The 22,934-nt window shown below is 41.4% G+C and overlaps 2 protein-coding genes and 1 long non-coding RNA gene across 14 annotated transcripts in view; 2 read left to right on the top strand and 1 right to left on the bottom strand.

Annotated features, from left to right (window-relative positions):
* Positions 1-2,756, top strand: part of LOC111834233 (MAP/microtubule affinity-regulating kinase 3-like) — an 87,806-nt gene extending 85,050 nt beyond the window's left edge. For 5 of the 12 annotated variants that reach the window (XM_023793296.2, XM_023793298.2, XM_023793294.2 and 2 more), the window contains one exon: positions 562-2,028. In XM_023793296.2, coding sequence (XP_023649064.1) covers positions 562-913 — 352 coding nt within the window. In that variant the 3' untranslated portion in view covers positions 914-2,028. Of the gene's footprint in view, positions 1-561; positions 2,029-2,214 lie in introns of those variants that run through there. The other 7 variants (XR_002835965.2, XM_023793301.2, XM_023793300.2 and 4 more) reach the window with 4 other exon arrangements.
* Positions 2,757-5,441: 2,685 nt separating this feature from the next.
* On the bottom strand, positions 5,442-9,523 carry LOC111834235 (creatine kinase B-type-like). The gene is made up of 8 exons (XM_023793305.2): positions 9,382-9,523; positions 8,475-8,679; positions 7,571-7,725; positions 7,361-7,493; positions 7,078-7,249; positions 6,312-6,435; positions 6,050-6,239; positions 5,442-5,835 (listed from the first exon to the last, which is right to left on the bottom strand). The coding sequence occupies exons 2-8, from the start codon at positions 8,665-8,667 to the stop codon at positions 5,657-5,659; spliced, it is 1,146 nt and encodes a 381-aa protein (XP_023649073.1). The 5' UTR covers positions 8,668-8,679; positions 9,382-9,523; the 3' UTR covers positions 5,442-5,656.
* Positions 9,524-18,854: 9,331 nt separating this feature from the next.
* On the top strand, positions 18,855-21,988 carry LOC140581144 (uncharacterized). The gene is made up of 2 exons (XR_011984184.1): positions 18,855-19,511; positions 19,713-21,988. It is a non-coding gene; the product is annotated as an uncharacterized lncRNA (long non-coding RNA).
* The last annotated feature ends 946 nt before the right edge of the window (positions 21,989-22,934 follow it).

Genomic DNA, 22,934 nt, shown 5'->3' with positions numbered 1-22,934 from the left:
TGAGACTGTATTTTACTGACCCCTAGTGGTAAACACAGTTAATAAATTTTAATTGGTAACAAATTCAGCTTCTGCCAGCTGTTTCAAATGGGGCCACTGTCCTGCTTTTAGCTTTATTCTTCACATGGGTCAGTTCCCTGTAACCTTATTCTGCCAGTCTCCCCTCCCCTTTGAGGTTGGGTCTGACTGTACAAGTTACCTGTGATTTGTGTTCGCATGCAAGACCCAAATGTGGCGTTACCTGTCTTCTGCATGTCTGACAAGAGTGACATGCATGCTCTGGTCACAACACGCAGTGAAATAACTAGCTTCAGCATGGATTTCTGAATCACAGTCCCTTTTCCAAGTTGCGACATGAATGAATGGGTTTTTTCATGGTTTCATGTAACCATATGGTAAAATTGCAGTGTATTTCATGTATTTGATCCTAGTGCATTGCCTGGTTAATCGCACACATTATGCATCTGTACTGGTAGCTGCATACACACACATATACAGACACAGACACACACACCTCTGTTTTCTCTGATTTTCTCTGTGGTTCTTCCTAATCCGTTTCAGTCGCAATGTATCTGGGGATCAAAAAGACGAAAACAAAGACAGCAAGCCTCGCTCCCTGCGATTCACCTGGAGTATGAAGACCACCAGTGCCATGGAGCCCGGCGACATCATGCGCGAGATCCGCAAGGTGCTGGACGCCAACAACTGCGATTACGAGCAGCGCGAGCGATTCCTGCTGCTCTGCGTCCATGGTGATGGGCATGCCCACGTCGACACTCTGGTCCAATGGGAGATGGAGGTGTGCAAACTGCCCCGCCTCTCGCTTAACGGTGTGCGCTTCAAGCGGATATCGGGGACCTCCATCGCTTTCAAGAACATCGCTTCCAAAATTGCCAATGAATTAAAACTATGAAAATGAAACAAAAAAAGAGACAAAAGATTATGGAAAAAAATTAGCTATACATCCTCCAAGTAGCAGTTTTCTCCAGGACATTCACAAATTATGTATTGAAAATATTGTATACAATGTGTTAGGCAATAATTTCTTTCAGCGTCAAAATGGTATTATTACTATTGCTATTGTGGTTGTTATGATTGTGGTTGTTGCCTTTGAGTTGTTAAACTGCTGAGTAAGATGAAGTGTGAAGGAATGAGCCGCTGTTTGTAAGTGCACTATGGTGAGAGACAGCCATGGCCTCAGGGGCTCACCCCCCATCCTGGTGTGTGGTGGTTGTACAGGGTTGGCTGAAAGAAGCCAGTCAGGTGATGTTAAATGGAGTCATGGAGGCAAAACACGGCCACTCAGCCTAACCTGTAAGGAAGGACCTCCCGGACATTACTGGATGCAGGGAGGAGCAGGCAGATTCTGCACATAATTAAAATTATTTCATAAATCATTGGACAGGGATAACTTTGAGGCTACACCGTCATACTCACAGGTGGGGGGCGTTGGGCACTATAGGCCTGAGCTGTGCGGCCTCCTTGTCCTCTGGAGGTCAGTGGGTTTTAATGTCTTGGTTGATATGAGTATTATGAGTATCACTGGTGGGGGTGTTTTGTTTATTTTTGGGACCCTCTCAGTAAAATAAGGGTAATGCCACTGCATCCTGCTAGGCCTGCCAGGATGCTCGGGCTGAACCAGGCACACTCTGCCCGCCTGCGTCACACTGTTCTCTCTCTTTTTATAAGAGCTGAAAGATAAAAGTGTAACCTGTCACCAGAGAAGGGTGAGCCCTGTTGCAGGAACTCCTTAAAACCAGCAGGTTTCGGTGTCTGTGAGATCAGCCTGGTGGGAGGAGAAGGTCAGCAGCGGCACGGTCTTCTGCTCTCCCATAACAACAGTGGCAGCTCCGCGGGCAGCATGGTACGATGGATTAATCAGCTTTGATGGCGCTGCTAGCCAACTTAATGGTAACATTTAAATCCAGTAATAGTGAAGGCGCTAATTAAAATGATTTTTGTTCATGTTCAGATTTATGGTTGAATATATTATATAATGGTATGAAGATTAATAAAAATGTATATGTATGTAGGTCTTATTTTTTTCAATAATAAAAATGTTCTTATTTTAAGAAAAAATGATTGAATAATGAATCATATTCAACTCGGACACAGTTAATTACCCTGGAAATATATATTTTATGTAGGGTTATTGCTGAATTTTATTAGCTAAAATGCAACTGACTTTTTTTTTTCCTGTTTCCACTCTTACAGGGATTCTTTGCATAAAACAAAAATTTAGCTGAACAATGTTAAAGAAGAAATGAAGCCCTGAGTTAATATGAGCTGATCAAGGCCAGTTTAGCCAAAGGCTGACTGGGAGCATGATACCCCAGCCTGGCCTTCCATTACCCTCCAGTGCATACTGGGGTACTCTAGCCCCTCACAGCGGCACCTTTAAGCTGCTCTATTACAATGGGAGGCATCATTTACCAGAAGGCAGGGGTCAGTCAGCATGAAAGCAATGTGTCGCACAGGCCGTTACTGCCTTAAGGTCCCTACAGAAAGTCAACATTCAGTAACTCGCATTGTTAACCTTATGACCTCATGCAAAGAGCGCAGGCTTTAAGCACATATTTGTAACTTCTTGAATGCTTCATGAAAATTCTCTGTGTACTGTATACACCAACACTGGAGATGCCACCTGGATTGGGTAATTGTACTCTAATCCATCCAGAAATATATGTGGTTCAAATGCAGACTTGTGTATTGTTACTGCAGGAATGCTACTTATAAAAGCACCTTTTTGTCTTTGAGGCTTGATTGGCTGATCCTCTTCTTCTGTCATTGAGTCTGGTACTTGTCCTGGGATGACTGTTGTGGTTTTATACTTCATAGCCTTGTTCAAAATCGGCCCATTCTATGGTTTTTAAAGACTGGGACTGGGGAACTTCGGCATGGTTCCCACAGGTCATGCAATTTCTAGAATATAATGGAATGTAAAAAATCTATTGCAGGTATAGAAAGTCAGGAGATTTCATTGTTTTTTTGGGTCAAGTCATAGAATGCCAGGGAATTTTGTTTGTAGATGTTTTAGTTGCCATTCATCAAAAATATAATAGTCTCCATGCAGTATTATTCTTTATCAGGTTATTTCATACATTTCCTTGATTGCGTGTTCGGTTGTTATTGGTTACTTAATTTTTCGGTGCCCAACACCTGGCAGTGACTTCAGTCAAGATGTGCAGTGTTCTGTGCCTGCTAATGAAGGCAAACGTGCCAAGAACATGTAAATTTCAAGAGCTTTGGCTACAAAATAACTTCAAATGTTGGGTGTTAAGAGTAGATAACAGAAAAGCTCATTGTGAAGTTTGTAAAACTGCTATTGATCTATCAAATACCATAGAGCAGAGCAATGCTCGCAAATGGTTCTTACAGAGATTTTCTTGTGCTGATATAGCTATCAGATAAACATAAAGTTTTCATAGTGACTTATTTTGTAGGTAATGACTGGGGAATATAACAACATTTTTATTTAATGCTCATATTGTTACCAATTGTGTCATGAGGAATTAACCTGATCGTATGTCTCGCCCTCAAAGCATAACATCCATGGTGTGCAAAGAAACAAAGCCTCACTAATGCACCACCTTAGATGTGATGGGTTAAGGAGTGGCATGTGGCTCTGTGGGTGATGGGAAGGTTGTGGGCTTGAATCCCGTGGCTAACAGAGTGATGTCACCATCAAGCCCTTAGGCAAGGCCTTTAACTCCAGTTGTTCGAGGGACACTGGCTCACCCTGCTGTCCAGTCCTCACTCATGTGCCATTTTCGACAAAAGCATCTACTAAATACAATGTAAATGTAATGGTAATGGTTACCTGCATTTCACTCAGTCTGCCTGTCCTGGGGTCCCCAGTCACCACAGACTGACACGAGTGAGGGACACCCAGCCCACAGAACGCAGCTGTGATTAGAGGGGGTGCCAGGCAAGTCAGTGGAGATTTTAATAGACTTAGTCGAAAGGATCAGCAGGCATGTTTGACTCATGTTTGCTAAGTTGTACTTTATAGTTGACTAAATTGTCATATAATCAACAGAGGCAATGTGGAGCTCTGTTACTGGCCAATGTCTCCCAGTGCCTTACTTATATATGTGCAGGTAGTTATAAAACCATAGAACTGCTTTTCTGATTTAATCTTGTCATATTTGACTCAATGTGTATTTTTTATTGTACAGGATATATTGCCTGTATGTGCCTTTCCCTGCTTATTGACCATTTAGGAACATGTATCCTGTGAATAAGGAAGATGAATCATAAAGTGAAAATAAACAAATGCATTATGGCTTAAGATATTCCAGAAGTGGCTGTTTATAAATATTAAGACAGTCTATGTAGCCATGTGAGGATAAATATTTTAACCATTCAAGGAATAGTTTCCCTGTCTTCAAGGTGTCCAAAACCATGACAGAACGTCTGGTATGGAGATATTCTCTGATCTATTTCCCTACAGGCCCTTACTCCAGTAAGACCAGTGTTTGGGCAGGTATGGGGATCTTTAGAGCTTTCAGGTGACAAGCCACCTTTAAACAAACTGTCACCACTCAGCTGGTTTATACTTCAATTATAGGGCACCGTAACATATTTAGTATCCCAAAGTTTACTGTGTTGCAGTCAGTGGTGCCTGCAGAATATTTTGTTTGGCATAGGCATTAGGGGGGCATTATATTAATGGGGATGCCAGCAGATCCATGGGCCAGATTTATTGACCCATTTTAAGTGCTTTGTGGGCAACCGTTCTGAAATGTGCAGTTTAAAAGATGCATTGAATTGATGTGGGGCTTCCATTCCAAGAGGTGGTACCATATTTTCTACCCCTGGTTGCTACATTGTAGTTATTAGCTGTAGTGATATTTCCATGACACTTGACTGTCCTCAAATTATGAAGTATAAATTCAGTTAGTGCCCACTTCAGGGAGAGATGCTTCTGATGTTGGAAACATGGACAAGTTTTTGAAAAGGAAGAGTTCAGAAAACATGCTTGATCCTGATCCAGCAGGCTAAGAGCAATGATGTGTTGTTCGTAAGGGACAATTAGTATGAGAACTGTATATTGATACCTTTTAGTTCTTTATACTGGTTCCAGGACATTTAATTTGTTAGGATGTTTAATTGATTTAGTACTAGAACTAAACAGCTTCTCACAGAACAGCTTCTAACTGCATTTCTTATTTACCATTGTGAAGTTCTGAAACGATTTTTACAACAGCAGGGTTGGTGTCGTCATGCTCACTTTCAAAGCAAAAAAAAACAAAAAAAAAAAAAAAAACAGTATTTGCCTCAAGTTTCACAGGAAATTTTGTAGAAGCAATTTTCCTTGTAAATTAACCAATATGCTTGGTAGTGTTTGCTCTAATCTAATAAACAAGTGGTATTGGAGTTGTTCATGAATTGGGTCTCAGCCATTACAAAAATAGCACTGCATTCAAGAACAGCAGAAGTCCATGGACTGAAGAGCTTTATTTCAGGTGTTAAGAGCCATCCTCAACGCTGCAAGATGTTTGATACAAAAATCCTCAATCACACTGATGGAAGACTCATCCTACTTGAGTGCCGCTAAGTTAGAGTGATTTCCTTGATGTAGTTAAGATCTTACAGAGCAAAGTTGGGAGTGGAAGGTACAGGGCAGGTCGACAAGGGCTCAGGGAGTAAGTGTTCATTTCTGGTCAGGCATCAAATCATCAATAGACTCATCATTCTCCAGACGCTTCTCCATCTCCACCAGCAGCTTCACACCATCAACCACCATCTGCACAAGCTCCACCTCAGAGAAGCCTAGGCGGTCAGCATTAGATATATCAAAGATGCCACCCACTGCAGCAGTGTCAACACCACCTGGAAATGGTGAGAAAACCAGACAGTCATTTTCCTCTCCAGGGTTTTCCTTCAATTAGTTAAAAGCACTGGTGCTAAGCCTAAGAGCACAAGATGAAGAGCTATTTTGGGTAAATCCCCTCAATGGAAGCAGTTTAGTTTGCAGAAAAACAGCCCTTGAGAGTCAAAACTCACTCGCCACAAAGCCCAAGTTGCAGGAGCTCCAGCTACTCACCTGTTCCACGCTTCTGGAGCCTTAGCCTCTTGAGAATATCCCCAAACTTGTCATTTTTGCTGAGGTTTGGCAGCTTGACATGGACACCTGCACGCAGGCCGGTGCCAAGGTTGGAGGGGCATGTCAGCACATAGCCCAGATGCTCATTCCACATGAACTCGTGGCCTTTCTCCTTGAAAAGGCCCTCGATCTGAAGACAGTAAATGAACAACTCAGCCTGTTTTACTTAAGACCATCCAGTGGTACCATCCAGATGATTTACCTTTGTGAGGCCAGTGCAGAAACGGTTGAAGACCTCCCTCATGTTGCCTCCCTTCTGCATGGAGATAATACGCAGATGGTCTTCCTCATTAACCCAGACTAGGAAGGTCTTGTTGTCATTGTGCCTAGGAGAAAATGGTTTTCCCTTTAAGCAAGGCCACCATGTACACTACCACCAATTCAGTCTGTTCATGCCTTTCTACATTCCATTAGGTAGTCAGATTAAGGTGCTGAAGCTTACAGTGCTCAGTCTTGGGACACTTGCCTAATTCAGTAAAAATTGCAAGTTTATTGGCTCCCAAGTCCATTGACAAGAAAAATTTACATCTGCACAATTTTTACTATACATGTAAAAACACATTAGAAACCAGTGGTTTTATGGAAGACCATGTCAAGTAGCAATAAATTAACCCAAATTAGTTCTACAGTAGTTTAGTGCTAGTTCATTGACAAACACTCATTGGGTGCTTTTTGTTTAGCAACTCTTTTGCAAGAAACATTTTTGTGTTTAATATCCCTTTGTAAGGGAAGGGCAGTTGCAATTAATAGCAAAATAAGAACAAAAGTTAAACGAAAAAAAAACAGCTAATAAAATGTTTACCACATCTGCACAGATCTTCAGACATTGCTTGTCAATGGACTTAAGAATCCAATAAATTTGCAACATTTTTTACTGAATTAAGCAAACGTCCCAAGACTGAGCACTGCAAGTCCTTTCAGTCAGTAGATATCCTCAGTGGCACCCTCTGTTCTGCGAGGCCACTTACCAGATTCCCCTAGCATCAGGCCAATCTCGGCCCATCCCAGAAGCCAGCAGCAAAGGAGAGACTGGCTTGTCAAACAGGAAGTGGTCATCAATCAACTGCTGCTGCTCTTCATCAGTCATGTTTTTCAGAGCGTAGTATTTGCCTTTTAGGTCACCTTCCAAAGAACTTAAGCCTAGAGAAGTACATCATCTTGATGATCAACCACCATGTACAAGAGTCAAAGTTGCAATTTCCCCATAGCACCACTAGAGGACAGTATCCATGCATAAGGTGAAACACTTACTATTAATGGAAAGTTCTTCAATACCACGTCTCTCCCCACGGCTGCAGTGGGGTGGCAGGCAGAACCCACGGACGCTCCTGCCAGTGCGGACTCTAGAGCTCAGGACGTAATTAGGGTCCAGATCGTCCCCACCCTGAGAAAAACCACTGGGTTAAGAGCTATCTTTCTGCCCACACAATTCACCAAGAGTAACACTAACGACAAACACACCTGCAAGTTCTCTGGGTTCAGGTCAGTCTTGTGCACGTCTGTAGGCTTGTATCCCCCATGCCGGTCCTCAATGACTGGGTCCAGGAGCTCCTTGAAGACATCATAGGTCTCCTCATCTCCCGCCACACAGCCCACAGTCATGATGAAAGGGTGTCCTAGAAGGAACAGTCATTTTACACTACTCAATATTTACAATAATATTTTAGAGTGTGTGTTGCCTGCAACATTGATGCAAGCATCAGTACCTTCCCTATCTGCATTTCACCAGCAGACCCTATAGGGACTTGGAAGAGTACAGAACCGTGCCTGTCAGTACCTAGCTCGGCTATGCTTACATACCTATAATCACGATACAGTTCCAGGAAACTTAAACAGCAACCTAACTGATCAATATCTTCCTACATCAAGGTGAAAGGTAATGAGTCTTTCCTGTTAAGGTGGTCCTGTTCCATCAGAAATGTAGTTAGAGCCAATTTATGCATTTTCTCCACGTAATCAGAAATCAGTTTTGCATCCACTGCAGCAATGCAGTGCACCTGAACTGCTGTGAGTCAGCAAAATATGGAGAGTATTTGTAACTTAATATCCATTAAGTTCTCCCCTGACCTTTGCAAAGGGAAAGGAGTTTCAAAAACTCATGATGCATTATTTATGAATATTAATGTAATTAACACAACTAAACCCACACTGCATTTAAAACCTTCATAGATCATATTTTTGTAAACAAGGCAATAATCGTCCAGTTCGGATCGTTACACCAGATGCGTTATCAGCATTACCCTCTGACAAGGTCATTACAAGTGCGCCAAGAAGCCCGCAGCGTTACAGACATTAAGCCGCAGCATGAGAGCATGCGGCGGCACAACAGATGGCTTTGGTAGGGGGGGTGGATGCAGCGCCTTACCTGGGTTATCTACCCCAGTTTGAATGACATCATCCAGCGTGAATCCGCTGGAAGTCTGTTTCTCCCTAAGTCTTTCGTACATCTCCAGAGTCAGCACCTTGGCCATGTGATTATTATGCTGGCTGAGGTCGGGGAACTCCTGCTCCGCGGAGAACTTCATCTTCATAAGGTTGTGGGTGTTGCTAAAAGGCATGATTGCTTTCACCTGAGTTCAAAACGAAGGTGAAATATTCAGATCAGAGACCCGATCCAAAGAGTCAGCACCATATCCCAGTGCATGCCGTTCACCGTCAAAACGCATTGTTCCCCCAATATTCTCGCTTCACTGGTTTTAACTATTAGTTTATCGGCAGACGTAATTGAAATTCGTTACTTAATATCTCAGTCGATCACTTGACGCACATGAAAAACGCATATACTATAAGATGGAGGCACAATAGTCCATTGTGGTAAGCCTTGCAATGCAAACTGCGTACTGCGCAGGAATCGATGGTGGCACAGGAGACCTTGCGGGAAGAATACATGGCAAGGTCGTTCAGGATACAGACTGCGATTCCTCATACGTGCATTTCTATTATCTAAAGCATTTAAAGCCAGCAACCCAACAACCAATTTAGTCATTTTGCACAGTTTTTAAATTCTCATGGGTTAATCAAAGGAACGTGAAATGTACATAAATTTACTGCTGCGTTGTTAAAAATTATTTAAGCGAAGGTCTTTAATAGTGAAGATGGCTTGCAATCGTGCATAAAGATTTTCTTTGTTTAGCTAAAGATCGTCATGCATCGTTGAGAACAAATGTTCTGCGATTTCAAAAAGCATTTAAAAACCGCGGTTTGAGCTCGAATTAGTGCAGCATAACCAACATCATTTATGCGCACACATACATATAAAAAAAACGCATTACCTTATCTGAAGCGTTTATTCTTTGGGTTACGACAGGGAGCTTTTTCCGACCCAGAAACAAGCGCACCAAGGATAAATCAGGTGTCCAAAATTAAGCCTTTTGCTTCTGTTTTATATACGCCAAAAACTTAACTGTGATTGGTTGCTATTTGCAGTCCATTCATTCTATTGGACGGATGCTGCGAGCCATTATATATACCTCACTTAGCAATTTTCTATTTGCTGCTGATCAGAATTGTACGTTATACGTCCTAGTCAATAGACCATCTTAAAACCACCGTATGAATATGCAGCATGTTCAATAGTTAGTGGTTACATAATCTAAATATAATCTGTACTGATCAAAAAAAAATCTGCATATACACATAGCTATTTAATTATTAATTATAATTATAGTTTATTTTTATTTTTTTTACTGAATATCGCAATTTCTAACATTTGAAAAGTTTGTCTTAGTTTTATATTTAAAAATCAGCATTCTGTAGTTACTGTTTGTGAGAGTAATGTCAACAATACATGAAATACAGTCATAATTAGATATTTATTAATGTTTATGAAGATGTTATATTCATAGTCCATCCATAGTTAAATGCATAGTCAGGGTGTTGTAGCTATTTTCACATTTGTGTAAAATATCGGATCAATAGGCTTCCCCTGTTTGCAATATATCTGTTTTATTTAGTTTGAAGCAAACCTGGGGCAGCACTCTGGGTCAACTCCTCCAGGGTTCCAGATTTGAGTCCCACCTGTTTTGTGTGTGTGGAGATTGCCTGTCCCCCCTGTTTCCTGTGGACTTTCTCTGGGTGTTCTGGTGTCCTTATATAGGCCAACAAGATGCACTTAGGCTTATTGGCATCTCTAAGTTATCATGTGATTGTGAGTGTGTGCGCCCTGTGCTGCACTGTGTCCTCCAGGGTAAGGGTCAGGTCTTGTACTCCATGTTGCCTACGGTGGGATTCCACCCCCCTGTGACTGTGTGAATCACATATGGAGGACTGCACGCCACCCAGGGGAAGCCCTATTACCTTATTGAACAGTGTGTGTTCATATATCCTCCCTGTGTTTCAGAGACCATTTTTCAGTAAGGTTATGTGTAGATAGCTTGCAGAGATAAATTGTCCATTATCAGTTGAATAGACAAGAAGGTATAGAAAATGGATGGATGGATGGATGGATCCAGTTATCTGTAATGTAAATGTTTATTTATCCACTTGTAATGCACCATACTCATTGACTTTCATCTACTTTGACACAAATTTGTTAGGGAGAGGACTTATTAATTAAAGATGATAGTAAAAAAACACAGATAAAATGTGCAATAAACAAAATGATTAGCTCACATCAGACTATTGTAGAACCTTAAATTCATTTCACAAAAAAAGTAGCACTAGTTTTGATTGACTAAGAAGTTCTGAAGATTTTTGAATGACACAGGAATAATCATAAATGTGCCATAGATCCAACATTAGTGCCAGAACAGTATGTTTAGCTTTGCTGGAAAAAGACAGTGGGACTGGATATTCTCTTTACAGCATGGAATGTTACTGCATGTCTCAGTCACTGAAACCCAAAGTGTGCTGATTAAAATGGCTTTATTATGATCTAGTAATTAAACTCATACATTTTCCAGTATTACATACCTGATTATGCCTGTAATTGTTTGTGTAATGAGACAAGTCGGTTTGCTAAATGGGGTGTGGATTGCTAAGAAACCAGACACCAGTATGATAGCCCACCAGGTATCCAGTATCTTTGCCTATCAACGTATGATTATGATGATTAAGGGAGTGGAGAGGTCCGAAAGCATCCTAAGCCCTAGCTACTGCTACCAAGATTCAATAGATGGAGGGCAGGTGATTAATGTGGTGTGTGTGAGGAGGGTAGAGCATATGTGGCTCCTCTTGCATGACATCTCTGTCCGTGCTGCAGCTGACAGTCAGTCATCTCCATGCCCAGCCCCATTGGTATCACTGTTATTAAGTAGTCGCTCATATTATCTGATTTTACTGTGTGATGCCAGAGTGACTGGTTAGATCTGTCACTGCACAAGACACAAGCCCTCCCATCATGCTTGCTGATGAGCCGCTTACCTCAGCTTAGAAGGAAATGAAATACCTTGTATCTAGCTGTCCTTGCATTTAAATGTGACCTCACTGTGCAGAGGCGGCAGAATCTTCACCTGCACGTTGTTCTGTGAGCTGCCTCTTTCCTGTTTACTGAGTATTTTGCTCCACTGTGAGAAGGACCTCGAATGTAGATTTTGGTCTGAGGAGCATCATGGTATTATTCCCTTATATATAGCATTGTATCAATACCAGCGGGTATTGAGAGGTGTCGGCACTCTGCAGATTGATGAGTACTGGCCCACTTCAAGCACTGTTTGCTGTGATGTATGTGTATAAGATGCTAGATATCACAATCTTCACAATGACAACCTTGCCAGTGTTATGCACACATGAGTTCATTTGTGTACATAGCTGTGGTGTGAGTGTCTCTGCCTTGGGGTGTATTTTTGTGTGTGTTAGTGGGGCTGATGATGATGATGTTTTTGTGTGTGTGTGTGTGTGTGTGTATGACAGAGGGGAAGAATTCCTGCAGGTGACTCAGCATTTCCAGTGAAGGACTCTGAATTATTCACAAGGAAGCAGCCATGTTGGTGGGGGGGGGGGGGGGGGGGGGGATGCAGTATCGCTATGCATGTGTCCTGCAAGCTCTATCTGCCGTTTTATTAGAGGAAGCTTGCAGCTGTCGGGAACACTCTGCATCGTACTCTGTGTGCTCCCTGGCCACTTTCTCCTCGCTCACCAGCAATTCCGTCATTTAAAAGTCAAATAATTATATAGGTATGTAAAACGTATATTATTTACCTATCAGGGACACAAATGCATAGAACCTGGTTTGTCCTGCTGGTGTATGCTGGAGCCACAGGCTTTGATTTCTACAGAAAACAATTTACACTTGTGTAAAAGTGTCAAAAATGTTTAGAAAATAACAACATCATTTAATATATAATGCTGGGCTGCTGAAAATGCCCGAAAACAAATTAAAGCAATCATTGATGTAGAGGGGAACCCTAGGAGAATGGCATGTGCAACTCAGCTGGTGTTGTGTGCTGTAAGGGTCAGATGTCACACTGAACTGAAATCAGAGGATGACAGTGTGTGCTGCCGCAGTGTAAATTGTTACAGAGTGCGTGTTACTCCTGCTACTAACTGGATAGGAAATGTGATGTCTGTAATTGTCATGGTGACTAACACAACATGATGACGACTGCAGGGTGAGTCTGTGGCTGTGCTGGCTAACGGGGCACTATTGCTGGAAGTGGGGTGGGGAGTGGCATGTCAGAATACCACAGTGATCAGTTTGGGTCGTCCTTCTACTGAAGGGGAAACATCTTGGATCCCCGTTGGGTCCGTGTCCCTAGGGTTATGCTCCAAATTTGTAGCTCAGAATGCCTCATCTATAAACATTATCATCATCATTGTCATTGTCATCCTCACCATGGTTAGTGTCATTGCCATTATCGTCATGACTTGACGATAACTCTTTCCATTGTCACCATGACAGCTCTGTGGATCCAGTTTAACACAGGCCTGTGGTCTACCTAGCACATGCAACAGTACCATCTGTGTAGCTGATATAATCTTCAAGTCCACTGCTTGACACGTGATTTACTTCAAGGGAGATTAATGAGGCACAGTGAAGAGAACCTCTTCAAGCTGTCTTCCCAGGCCATGCCTGAATACCTCAGGTGTGATTTGTTTTGTGTTATAAATATAACTGGCTGCACCAACAACGGTGGTGTTTGCTTTTTAATCCCATGTTGCTTTTGAGAATTGACATGTGACAGTACTCTGTTCCCTACAGATTTAGGTGCTTAGGAGAGTGAGGGACGCTGATATTATCTATAAAAGTTTAAACTGTAACATTTGGATTTGTGAAGCAGTCGTGGGAATGGAGCAGAGAAAGTCATTCAGGCAGATATACACATAGCCTGATCGACTGATGGGGCTGCTTTCAGATGCGCGCATGTGTGTGAGACAAAATGGGCACAGGACAGCTACCTTAGGCCCCCTGGGAGGAATCTGCAGTGTTCTCACAAGGTCAGAAACATAATGTTTCCTGAAACGAAAGCAAGAATGCAGCCATGGCTTTGTTTGTGTGTTCCTGTGCCTGAGGGAGGATTTTATTGTCCCCCTCCCCAACACCTACCTCCACATGGTATAGTCATGTCAGGCACATTGATAATCATCCAGCTAACTGATGCCTCTGAGCTCTTTCACTGACTCTGCCATTACTGGTTTTACTGGTCCCTTTGAATCTGAACACAGGAGCTTTGTAGCAGGTAGCTGTGGACTTCCTGGCCTGGTCTGTGCTTAGTTGCTTATGATGGAGAAAGCCTTGACCATCCTTGGGGGGGGGGGGGGGGAGGTATTTGCGCTGGTCTGCTTAGAAAGGCAGGCTTCTGCTGGGCTCATGCAGAGGAAGACATTGCTCCAGCTGACCTCTTGTCAAAAGCAATCACTGAAGCCTAATTAAATGGCAAATTTTCTCTGGAGGATACAGACTGTCCTGCTGCATGCTGGGAATTGGTCTTATGTGTCAGACTGTATGAAATGCAGGAGGCCATTAACAGCACTGATGAGTATCACACCTCCAGGGGTGACCATATACTAGACAAGCTGCTGGAAGATGGATAGGTGGGTCTAGACAAGTGTAGCTTAATTATTGCATCCAGAAAGTTTCTGCCCTGCACTCCTCATCAGCATTATGGACAGGATATAAATGTTTGTGCTGACCATACTGACATGATATTTCACATCAGAGCTGAAGCTGCATCATGCATCACATGTTTTTTGAGGCTGTTTTTTGCAATGTCTTGCTGTACGTCCTGGAATCCACCAGCCCTTCCCTCTCAAGGTACCCAAGGAGCAGCTTCCCACACCACTAAAGCATCACTAACCCCCCCCCCCCCCCAAGTCACCTTCAGCTGTCTGCTGTGCAGGCCCGCCTGTGGCCATCCGAGGCCGAAGAGCTATTTTTAGCTGTGACTTAATTGGTTTCTGTTCCTGGGCCTGAAATGGAGCCATCCCACAGCCTACATTCAGAGCTGCCTGCCCTGTCGCAGGACTGTGAGCCAAGTCCCGTTCCTTAAGCCAGGCAGACCGGCAGATAGAGCCTGCCCATCCCCAGACACAACTGCACACTCTGTTGCAGGACAACAGGCTGAGTCCTATTTCGCAAGCTGGGCAGGCTGGTAGATAGAGCCCCTCCCCCCTGGACTGAGCTGCTATCCTTCCGGCGTAATTTGCATGTGAATTTGGGGTCCCTGCATTAAACACACATTGCTTTCATTGTGGTTTGGGAAAAAAAACTGAGATGACGCAATGGAAGGAAATAGTCAGACCCCCCACCTGCCACCCTCACACACCCCCACCCCCACGTACCCTAACTCTGCCTGTCCTTGCCACAATCCACAAAGAGCTTCAGGTGACTTTGCTGTTCACCTGATCATCCATAGGTTCTTTCTGGTTCTTCATGATGCCCTACCAGCCTGATCTTCTCTAGGAATCTGGGATTTCTTTGCAGACACCAGCAGGCTGAGGGTTACAAACTCAATGACAATCTGAGATTAGACTATAAGTTAACTTCACTTGATTGTAAACCTTTAGCAGCTCACATACCAGTCTGGGACATTTGCAGTTAAATACAGTACATATATTAAGTACAGTGGTACCTCAGTACTAGAACTCATTAGAACTCAAATTTCTTGAAAGTCAAACCAACCTGTTCGAAAAAAAATGACCTAGAACTCTATCTGAATCTCAGAAGTCGAATCATCAATGCCGACCTAAGATAACTTGTACGCAGAGGGAAATGAGTCACGCGCCTTGCATTCGCTGTGATAGCATCGTTTGTTGGTGATAGTACCAGGTAATACACTGTACTTTATATAATTTTGGTAGCCATTGCACAAATTTTACAACCTAAAAGTTTGCGATTTACGAACAAATTAACGAATACAGAGTAATAATAAGAATAAACAATGCACCGCATGGCATAATCTAGTGTTGGCACAGTGTTGGGGCATGGCTTGGTGTGGTGTTGGGGTACATTCTTTATTGTTTTGGAAGCCATTAAGAGAAAATGTTGCGTACAGCGTTTTTTTTTCTTACTTTACAAGTTACTGTTTTGATAAACGTGCTTAGATGTGTTTAGTATATGTGCTCTTCTCGTTTTATCCTGTTCATTTTGTGTTTAAATGCTAAAAAAAAACCATTGTTAGATGTAATTTTTTGGGGTCGGGATCCAATTAATTGGTTTTCCATTATTTATATCGGGAAAATTTAGGATTCAAACCCGAGTTCTGAACAGATTAAGTTTGAGTTCTGAGGTACCACTGTATATGCTTTTGTCCAAAGTGAAGCAGACCTAATAGTAAACTGTTACTTTCCAGGCCTGTGAAAGCTGTTACTCTCCAGAAGGGTATATAGTAGACACATTCTATTCAACAGATTTAATTCAATTGCAATTGATACTAAGACTAGTAATTCATCTTTAAACCAGGATCAGGGGCATAGCTAGACCTTGTACAATGGGGTTGCCAGACTAGACCCAGGGGAAATGATCCAGACTGTATCACACCTAAGGAAAATGCGAATGCAGGAGCAAGTGTGTCACGATCGGCAAGAAGGCGAGCAGGGAAGCAGGGGAGCAGGGGAGAGGAGCCAGGAAGTCGGGTCAAACAGGGATTTATTTAAGGAACAGAACCGGGGAAGCACGACAGCAAACATCAATGACAAATCTGGGGAAGACTGACTCAGACGAGGACTAAATACAAAAGACAAGCTAAGGGTAACGAGCAACAGGTGAGAACAATCAGGCAGAAACAGGAGGTAACGAGGTGGGCGTGGCACACACAAGGATCGTACGGAGCTGGGCGTGACAAAGTGATTCTAGAATACAAAATAAAGCAAAAAGAAATAGAACATTTTACAGGAATGCATAACATTCTGCTAAAATTAAGAGAAACTTGGAAGGCCCCTGGATAAGCTCCTCACATATAAAGCAGAAGGAACTTTAAGACTTTCCAAACAGAGGTACTATGAGATGATGAACAGAGTCAGCCACTTGATAGCTTTTCAGGTTTGCAATGCTTGGGCTAACCTTCTGGTTGCTAAGATTCTACATTACATAGATGAAAAGAAAATAGCTAATAACTTTGTATCATGTTTGGGCAGTGGTGGAATGTAACGAAGTATTTGTACTTCGTTACTGTACTTAAGTAAATTTTTACGTATCTATACTTTACTTAAGTAAAAAAAATAATGCATACTTATACTTTTACTCAAGTAGATTTTTCAGCAATTATCTGTACTTTGTACTCCACTACATTATTAAAATGCGTGTCGTTACATCCTTCCGAATCTTGCATAAAAAAATTTTGGTCGACTGACGTTTTGGCGTTGCTGGCCAGTGCACGTTGAAACAGATCGGAGATCTGATTGGTCAAAGAACTCACGCCGAAAATAGTGAGCGCGCGTTTTGAAACAACACAAGCGGAACTGATGTAAATCGAAAAAAAAGGACACCAAATATCAAACATGGACGAAGAGCCAACAACGTCGACTGAGCTTAAGCCTGTGCCCTGCAGCTCTGATTCTGAGAGAAACCCCTGGCCTTATTTAAACAAGTTATTTGAATTTAAAGGTTCAAAGAATGACTCCTGGCGTTTTCAATGTGTCAAGTGCCTACCTCAACGCAAAGAACTGTTGGCGTTTAAAAACTCCCCTTCAAATTTGAAGAAACATATAGAGGTAAGACATGCAATGCTAGTTATTAATATTTAAGTTACTAACTTGCTATGACATGGTGCTATGACTGTTATAGAAAAACGGATGTCAACATAACAAAAATATCACACCAGTATAATATTTGTTTGACGTAAGTTAGTGGTACCCTAACAGGGCAACTTCATTAGCTGGTTATTAGCACAGCAGGGACGATAGCTTGCTAGTACGTTACATTTTTGGAGATGAGCAAACTACTGCTATATCTGTACATTCGTAGTTGGCTAAAATAGATGTTTGTTTTGACTCGATGAAAAAATGTTCAAACTTTTTATACGGCCCCTAGCTGCTTTACCATTTGACATTCGCAAGTAAGCATGCAGTTAAAACTATATTTAGGTTTGATTCGATTGTGAACAATTTTGCACTATAACAGTTGTTTTTCGTCAATATCATGACATTTTTTAGAATTTGCAAACATATATATATATATTTATTTAGCAATTTAGCGCGAAAGTATATGCGAATATCAAACCAATTTTACCCGTGTGATATGCTTGGTTGTAAGTGTCAGTAGCTTGTCTTTTTAGTCTAAAGATGTAATCATGTTGGTTTCACGTTTCAGTGCCCCATACACTGTGGTTTTGTATTAACGTAAATGTAAAATCCTGTAACTTTAGGGTCCAAACACTTAGTTTAACATGGCAAATACAGTAGTTTTTTTTTTTTTACTGCTCTTAATAGTATAGTAAAAATAAAATAAATTGTACGTCATAATTGGCTTAGCTTAATTATTATTTAATGAGTAATAATAAGTAAATAACCAGATTTTTACAGTGTGTCAGTATTGCAGAGAGCTTGCACAACTCCCCTTTCCAGTACACAATAGAAATTGTTTGTGATTATTACAATTGAACAGCCCAGACATTGAGACAACCGATTGTGTACTTTTACTTAAAAAAATACTTTAAAGTAAATTTAAAAGTATGTACTTAGGACTTTTACTTAAGTAAGATGTTGATGTAGTAATTATACTTTTACTTAAGTATATATTTTGCAGGGTAGTTGTACTTTTACTTAAGTACTAAACTTAAGTACTTCCTCCACCACTGTTTTTGGGTAAGTTGAAATAATAATAAAAATAATAATAAAGTATAATAATACAGTAATGATAAAAGTAACTACATACAGTGCTGTACTGTACTGTACCTCGAGTTGATGCACTGCTGAAGCCACGCGATGTTTTCACGAGTGTTAGATATTGCATGCATTCATCATTATGAATCATTATATTTATCCCGAATTTGTAATATAATAGGCTTTATGGCAATTCCAAAACATAAACTGACTAATCTGAAGACTTTCTTGCTGGTTTACAGCTACCCTTGTTGTTAGAAGATGAAGTATCGCAAATGATATCAGAAATGACAAAAATTGTAATACGGGAAGCTGTAAAAAACTTACAAAACAATAAGTCACCAGGGATGGAGACTTGGAGAATTCTGTAAATGCTTCATGGAAGATTTAGTACCAATATTAACTAAAGTATTTAATTACAATCTCTCTACAGGTGACCCACCAAATACATGGTGATGGTGAGAGATCATCATATCTGTTATCCACAAAGAAGTTAAAAAGCCAGCATTCTTTGGAGGATATGAACCCATTAAACCATAATATTCTTTTGGACCGGCTGGAAACATTGATTGGCATTAAAGGGACAGCACTACTGTGGTTTCGTTCGTATTTAACTGATCGTTATCAGTTTGTCCATGTAAACAATGAGTCATCCATAGCCACTGAAGTAAGATATGGTGTCCCGCAGGGATCAGTGTTGGGCCCACTACTGTTCAATCTATATATGCTACTGCTTGGTAACATAATTAGAAATTAGTGTTAATTTTCATTGTTATGCTGATGATACACAATTGTATCTATCTGTCAAACCTAGTTAGGGTTGCAAAATTCCCGGAATTTTCAAAGATGGAAACTTTCCATGGGAATTAACGGGAATTAATGGGAATAAACAGGAATTAACGGGAATAAACTGGGAATTTTCAAAATTGAAGGTTGGCTCTTCTTAGGGAACTTAAATATAGTTGAGCAAAGTATATTTTAGCATAATATTGACAAAAACAAACAAATGCAATTCAAATACACTTGAATATCCATGCCATTCCTTAATCACATGTACAGAGCACATGCTTGCTGCATGGCTATTGAGACCACCTACTGGCACTGTGCATGCCTCCATCACATGTACACATGGACCACACTTTTGAGCCTGAAGGACAAAGAGTATTGAAGGCACACATTTGAGCCTGTGGACTTAACAAGTGAGGTAAGTTTTGATGATATTATGGGAAAATATATTCATTAAATGTTTAAATTGTGAATATCACATAAAATGTATTAATCTGGTAGATAGCAATCTGATAAGATGCTAAATAAAATGCTAGCATCTGTTAGATGCTAAATAAGCCATAGCTAGTATAACATAAAGAAGATGCTAGCTTCCTCATTTGGCTGTTTTGTTTTGAAGATCATTCCAGGGGCTCGTTCTTCGTACGTCGCTAACTCAGTTAGCTGGATTTGATTGTTGACGATTTGGCATGATCTTGGATTGTTTGGTTCTTTGAAGCTCATCCTGGACTTGCTGTCATAGCAACAGGTGCGCAAGCTTAAACCTGCTCGGGAGCAGGCTTATTTCATGTAAACAGGGTTTAGGCTGCGCTCCTGGCGGGTTATGATTGGTTGAAATGGCGAGGTCACATGTGATTGGTTAAAGAGCACGACTGATTATATTTATGCTTGGAAATAATATATTCCCAGTTAGTTCTCCTAAATTCCCATTAATTTCCATAATTCCCATTATTTCCATGGAAAGTTTCCAATATGGAATATTTCCAAAATTCCCAAGCTTAACTTACCATGGAAATTTACCGGAAACTTTCCGGAAATTTACCGGAAATTTTCCGCCCCTTTGCAACCCTAAACCTAGTGACGCATCCCAGCTCTCTTCTTTAGCCGACTGTCTGCTAGACATCCGTTGTTGGATGGCAAGGAATTTCCTCATGTTAAATACCGAAAAAACTGAGGTTCTTTTAATCAGTCCTAAGGATGCCCGCAATAAATTTGTAAACCCCAACCCTAGCGGCCTCCCTACTCAATTTAAAACAGTGGTCAGAAATCTTGGTGTCCTGGTAGACTCCGACCTCTGCTTCAGTGCTCACATAAATAGCATTACCAGTACGGCATTTTACCATCTACGGAACATAGCCAAGCTTCGGAAGATGCTTTCCTTTCAAGATGCAGAAAAACTAATACATGCCTTTATAACTTCTAGATTGGACTACTGTAATGCCCTCCTTTCGGGTTGTCCATCTGGATCCCTACATAAACTTCAGTTAGTACAAAATGCAGCTGCCAGAGTTCTCACAAGAACTAAAAAATTTGATCACATTAGCCCTATCCTGTCTTCCCTGCACTGGCTACCGGTCAAGTTTAGGATTGACTACAAATTATTGCTATTGACCTACAAAACTCTGAATGGCCTTGCACCACAATATCTCAATGATCTTCTGGTCCCTTACAACCCTTCTCGCCTGCTTCGTTCACAAGGAGCAGGATATCTATTAGTTCCTAAAGTAGACAGGGCTGCGGCAGGCTGCAGAGCATTCTCTTACAGAGCTCCGCAGCTGTGGAATGGTCTCCCGGCGGATGTGCGGGATTCAGGCACACTCTCGCTTTTCAAGTCTAGATTAAAAACGCACTTGTATAGCTTAGCGTATAGGAAACCTAGTTCTGGTTCCAGCTAGTCGCTCACTCCCAGTCAGACTAACAGTATGAGGTGAAGAGCTGGGTGGGGATCGGTGTCATTGGCTTTGGATAAACTGATGCGTCAGTGCTGTCACTCTAGCTTTACACTAGAGTGCTGATGTTCAGGGAGTCCCCATGCCTGTGTTCCCGCCTGTCTCTCCCTCTTTCTCATGCTGCTATACCCAGATCTGCCGGAGCCTAGACGAATATTGCACTCGATCATTTTGCTTGCACTGCCTATGGTTTCCTCAACTCTGGCTAATACACAATTTTTCTTACTTCCTCCCTCACCCCTTCTGGGGTGTGCTCCTTGGAGCACAATGTCATTGAAGAATTTATGCCTCTGCTGCCTGCAAGACAACTACCTCCACCTCCGGCAACTACCCTCCAACCTGCCTGCCCTTGGCTCAACGCGATGCCTCGCCATCCTTCGATACGGCTGTGCCTCTATTAATCCTGCCATCGTGCATCAAGCACCCCGTGCCTGCACCGGTCGGCCACTGCATTGAGACTTATATTTCAACCCCTGTATTAGCTTAGTCATATTATCTTGTTTGTTTGACTCATCTGCCGGCCCCTGGAGGATGGGCTCCCCCTTTGGGTCTGGTTCCTCCCAAGGTTTCTTCCTCTTAGAGAGTTTTTCCTTGCCACCGTTGCCTTTGGCTTACTCAATGGGGGGTCCTTACGAGGCAGAAATGTAAAGCGCATTGAGACAATGTAATGTTGTGATAATGCGCTATATAAATAAAATTGAATTGAATTGAATTGAATTACTCTGTTACACAATGACCAAAAGTTAATGACGTTTTTTTTGCAAAAGGATGAAAAAATGTATTGTAAAATTGAGTAATCCAGATCAGAGAGGTTTTATTCATAGAAGACAGTGGGCTAATTATAAATGGAGAATGTTAAGTATTATAACAAGACAAATGTGCAAAACTCTGTGAAAGCATTCGACACTGTGAATTGGCAATTTTTGAATAAAACTGGTTGCTATGATATTCTCCCCAAAGTTAGAGTGAATGGATGCTATTTGGAATTTTTTGACTTTGAGAGAGGAACCAGAATGGGAGATTGAGAATGAAAATGAAGTTAAAATACAAGACGACCCTGGTTACAAGGCGACCCCCCCCCCCCATTTTTTTGCAACTATTTTTAGACAGAAAAGTTTTTGGAATACCAAGTCTTACCTTTATAAAGAAAAATATTTTTACTTGACAAGAACATAAGTTAACCAGCAACCACAGCTTAAAAAGCAACCCCTGGCAATCGGATTGCAATAAGTGTATTAAATAGCAAGCATTCCAAACAACAAACGTATTACTCGGGGGGGGGGGTATACACTGAATATTACAAACTGTATAACCCTTGAGTGTGCAGAATGCTTTTCCATGCAGCAGACCCACATGAAAAGAGAAAAGACATACAGTGGTACCTCAGTTTTCAAACTCATTAGAACTCGAATTTCTTAAAAGTCGAACCAACCAGTTTGAAAAAAAAAATTACCTAGAGCTCGATCTGAATCTCAGAAGTCAAACCGTGGACGCCGACCTAAGATAACTTGTACGCGCGGGGAAATGAGTCACGCGGCACGTCTCTCAGCGGAAACAAAGGGTAAAGCTTCAGTCTCAGTCTGGCATTGGCTGTGATAGCATCGTGTATGTTTTCACTAGCTGAATACATATATTTAGACAGTAAAAATACATTTAGACAATGATAGACAGTAACAGTAATTATTATTATATAATAAAATACATTTAAAAATAAAGATTTCTTATTAATTATTTTAATATTAATAATACACCATTAATATGTTTAATTATTATAATAATAATAATAATGGAATGGAAACAAAGGCGCAGACGTCAGGGTATTGGGAATACGGGGTTTAATTACAGGTAAGGCAGGCAAAACGCAGACGGACAATACAATGACCGGACTGGGG

Source organism: Paramormyrops kingsleyae, chromosome 19 (assembly GCF_048594095.1).
Source record: "Paramormyrops kingsleyae isolate MSU_618 chromosome 19, PKINGS_0.4, whole genome shotgun sequence".
Lineage (NCBI taxonomy): Eukaryota > Metazoa > Chordata > Actinopteri > Osteoglossiformes > Mormyridae > Paramormyrops > Paramormyrops kingsleyae.
This window is presented reverse-complemented; position numbering and strand designations above follow the sequence as displayed.

What these genes read in the sequence shown, in the direction of transcription:
- LOC111834235 (XM_023793305.2), bottom strand. Translation starts at nt 8,667, where the DNA reads ATGCCTTTTAGCAACACCCACAACCTTATGAAGATGAAGTTCTCCGCG. An exon ending in TGAAGAACTTTCCATTAATA is followed by an intron (nt 7,250 to 7,360) that starts GTAAGTGTTTCA and finishes GTACTTCTCTAG; the next exon opens with GCTTAAGTTCTTTGGAAGGT. An exon ending in TCTGCACTGGCCTCACAAAG is followed by an intron (nt 6,240 to 6,311) that starts GTAAATCATCTG and finishes TACTGTCTTCAG; the next exon opens with ATCGAGGGCCTTTTCAAGGA.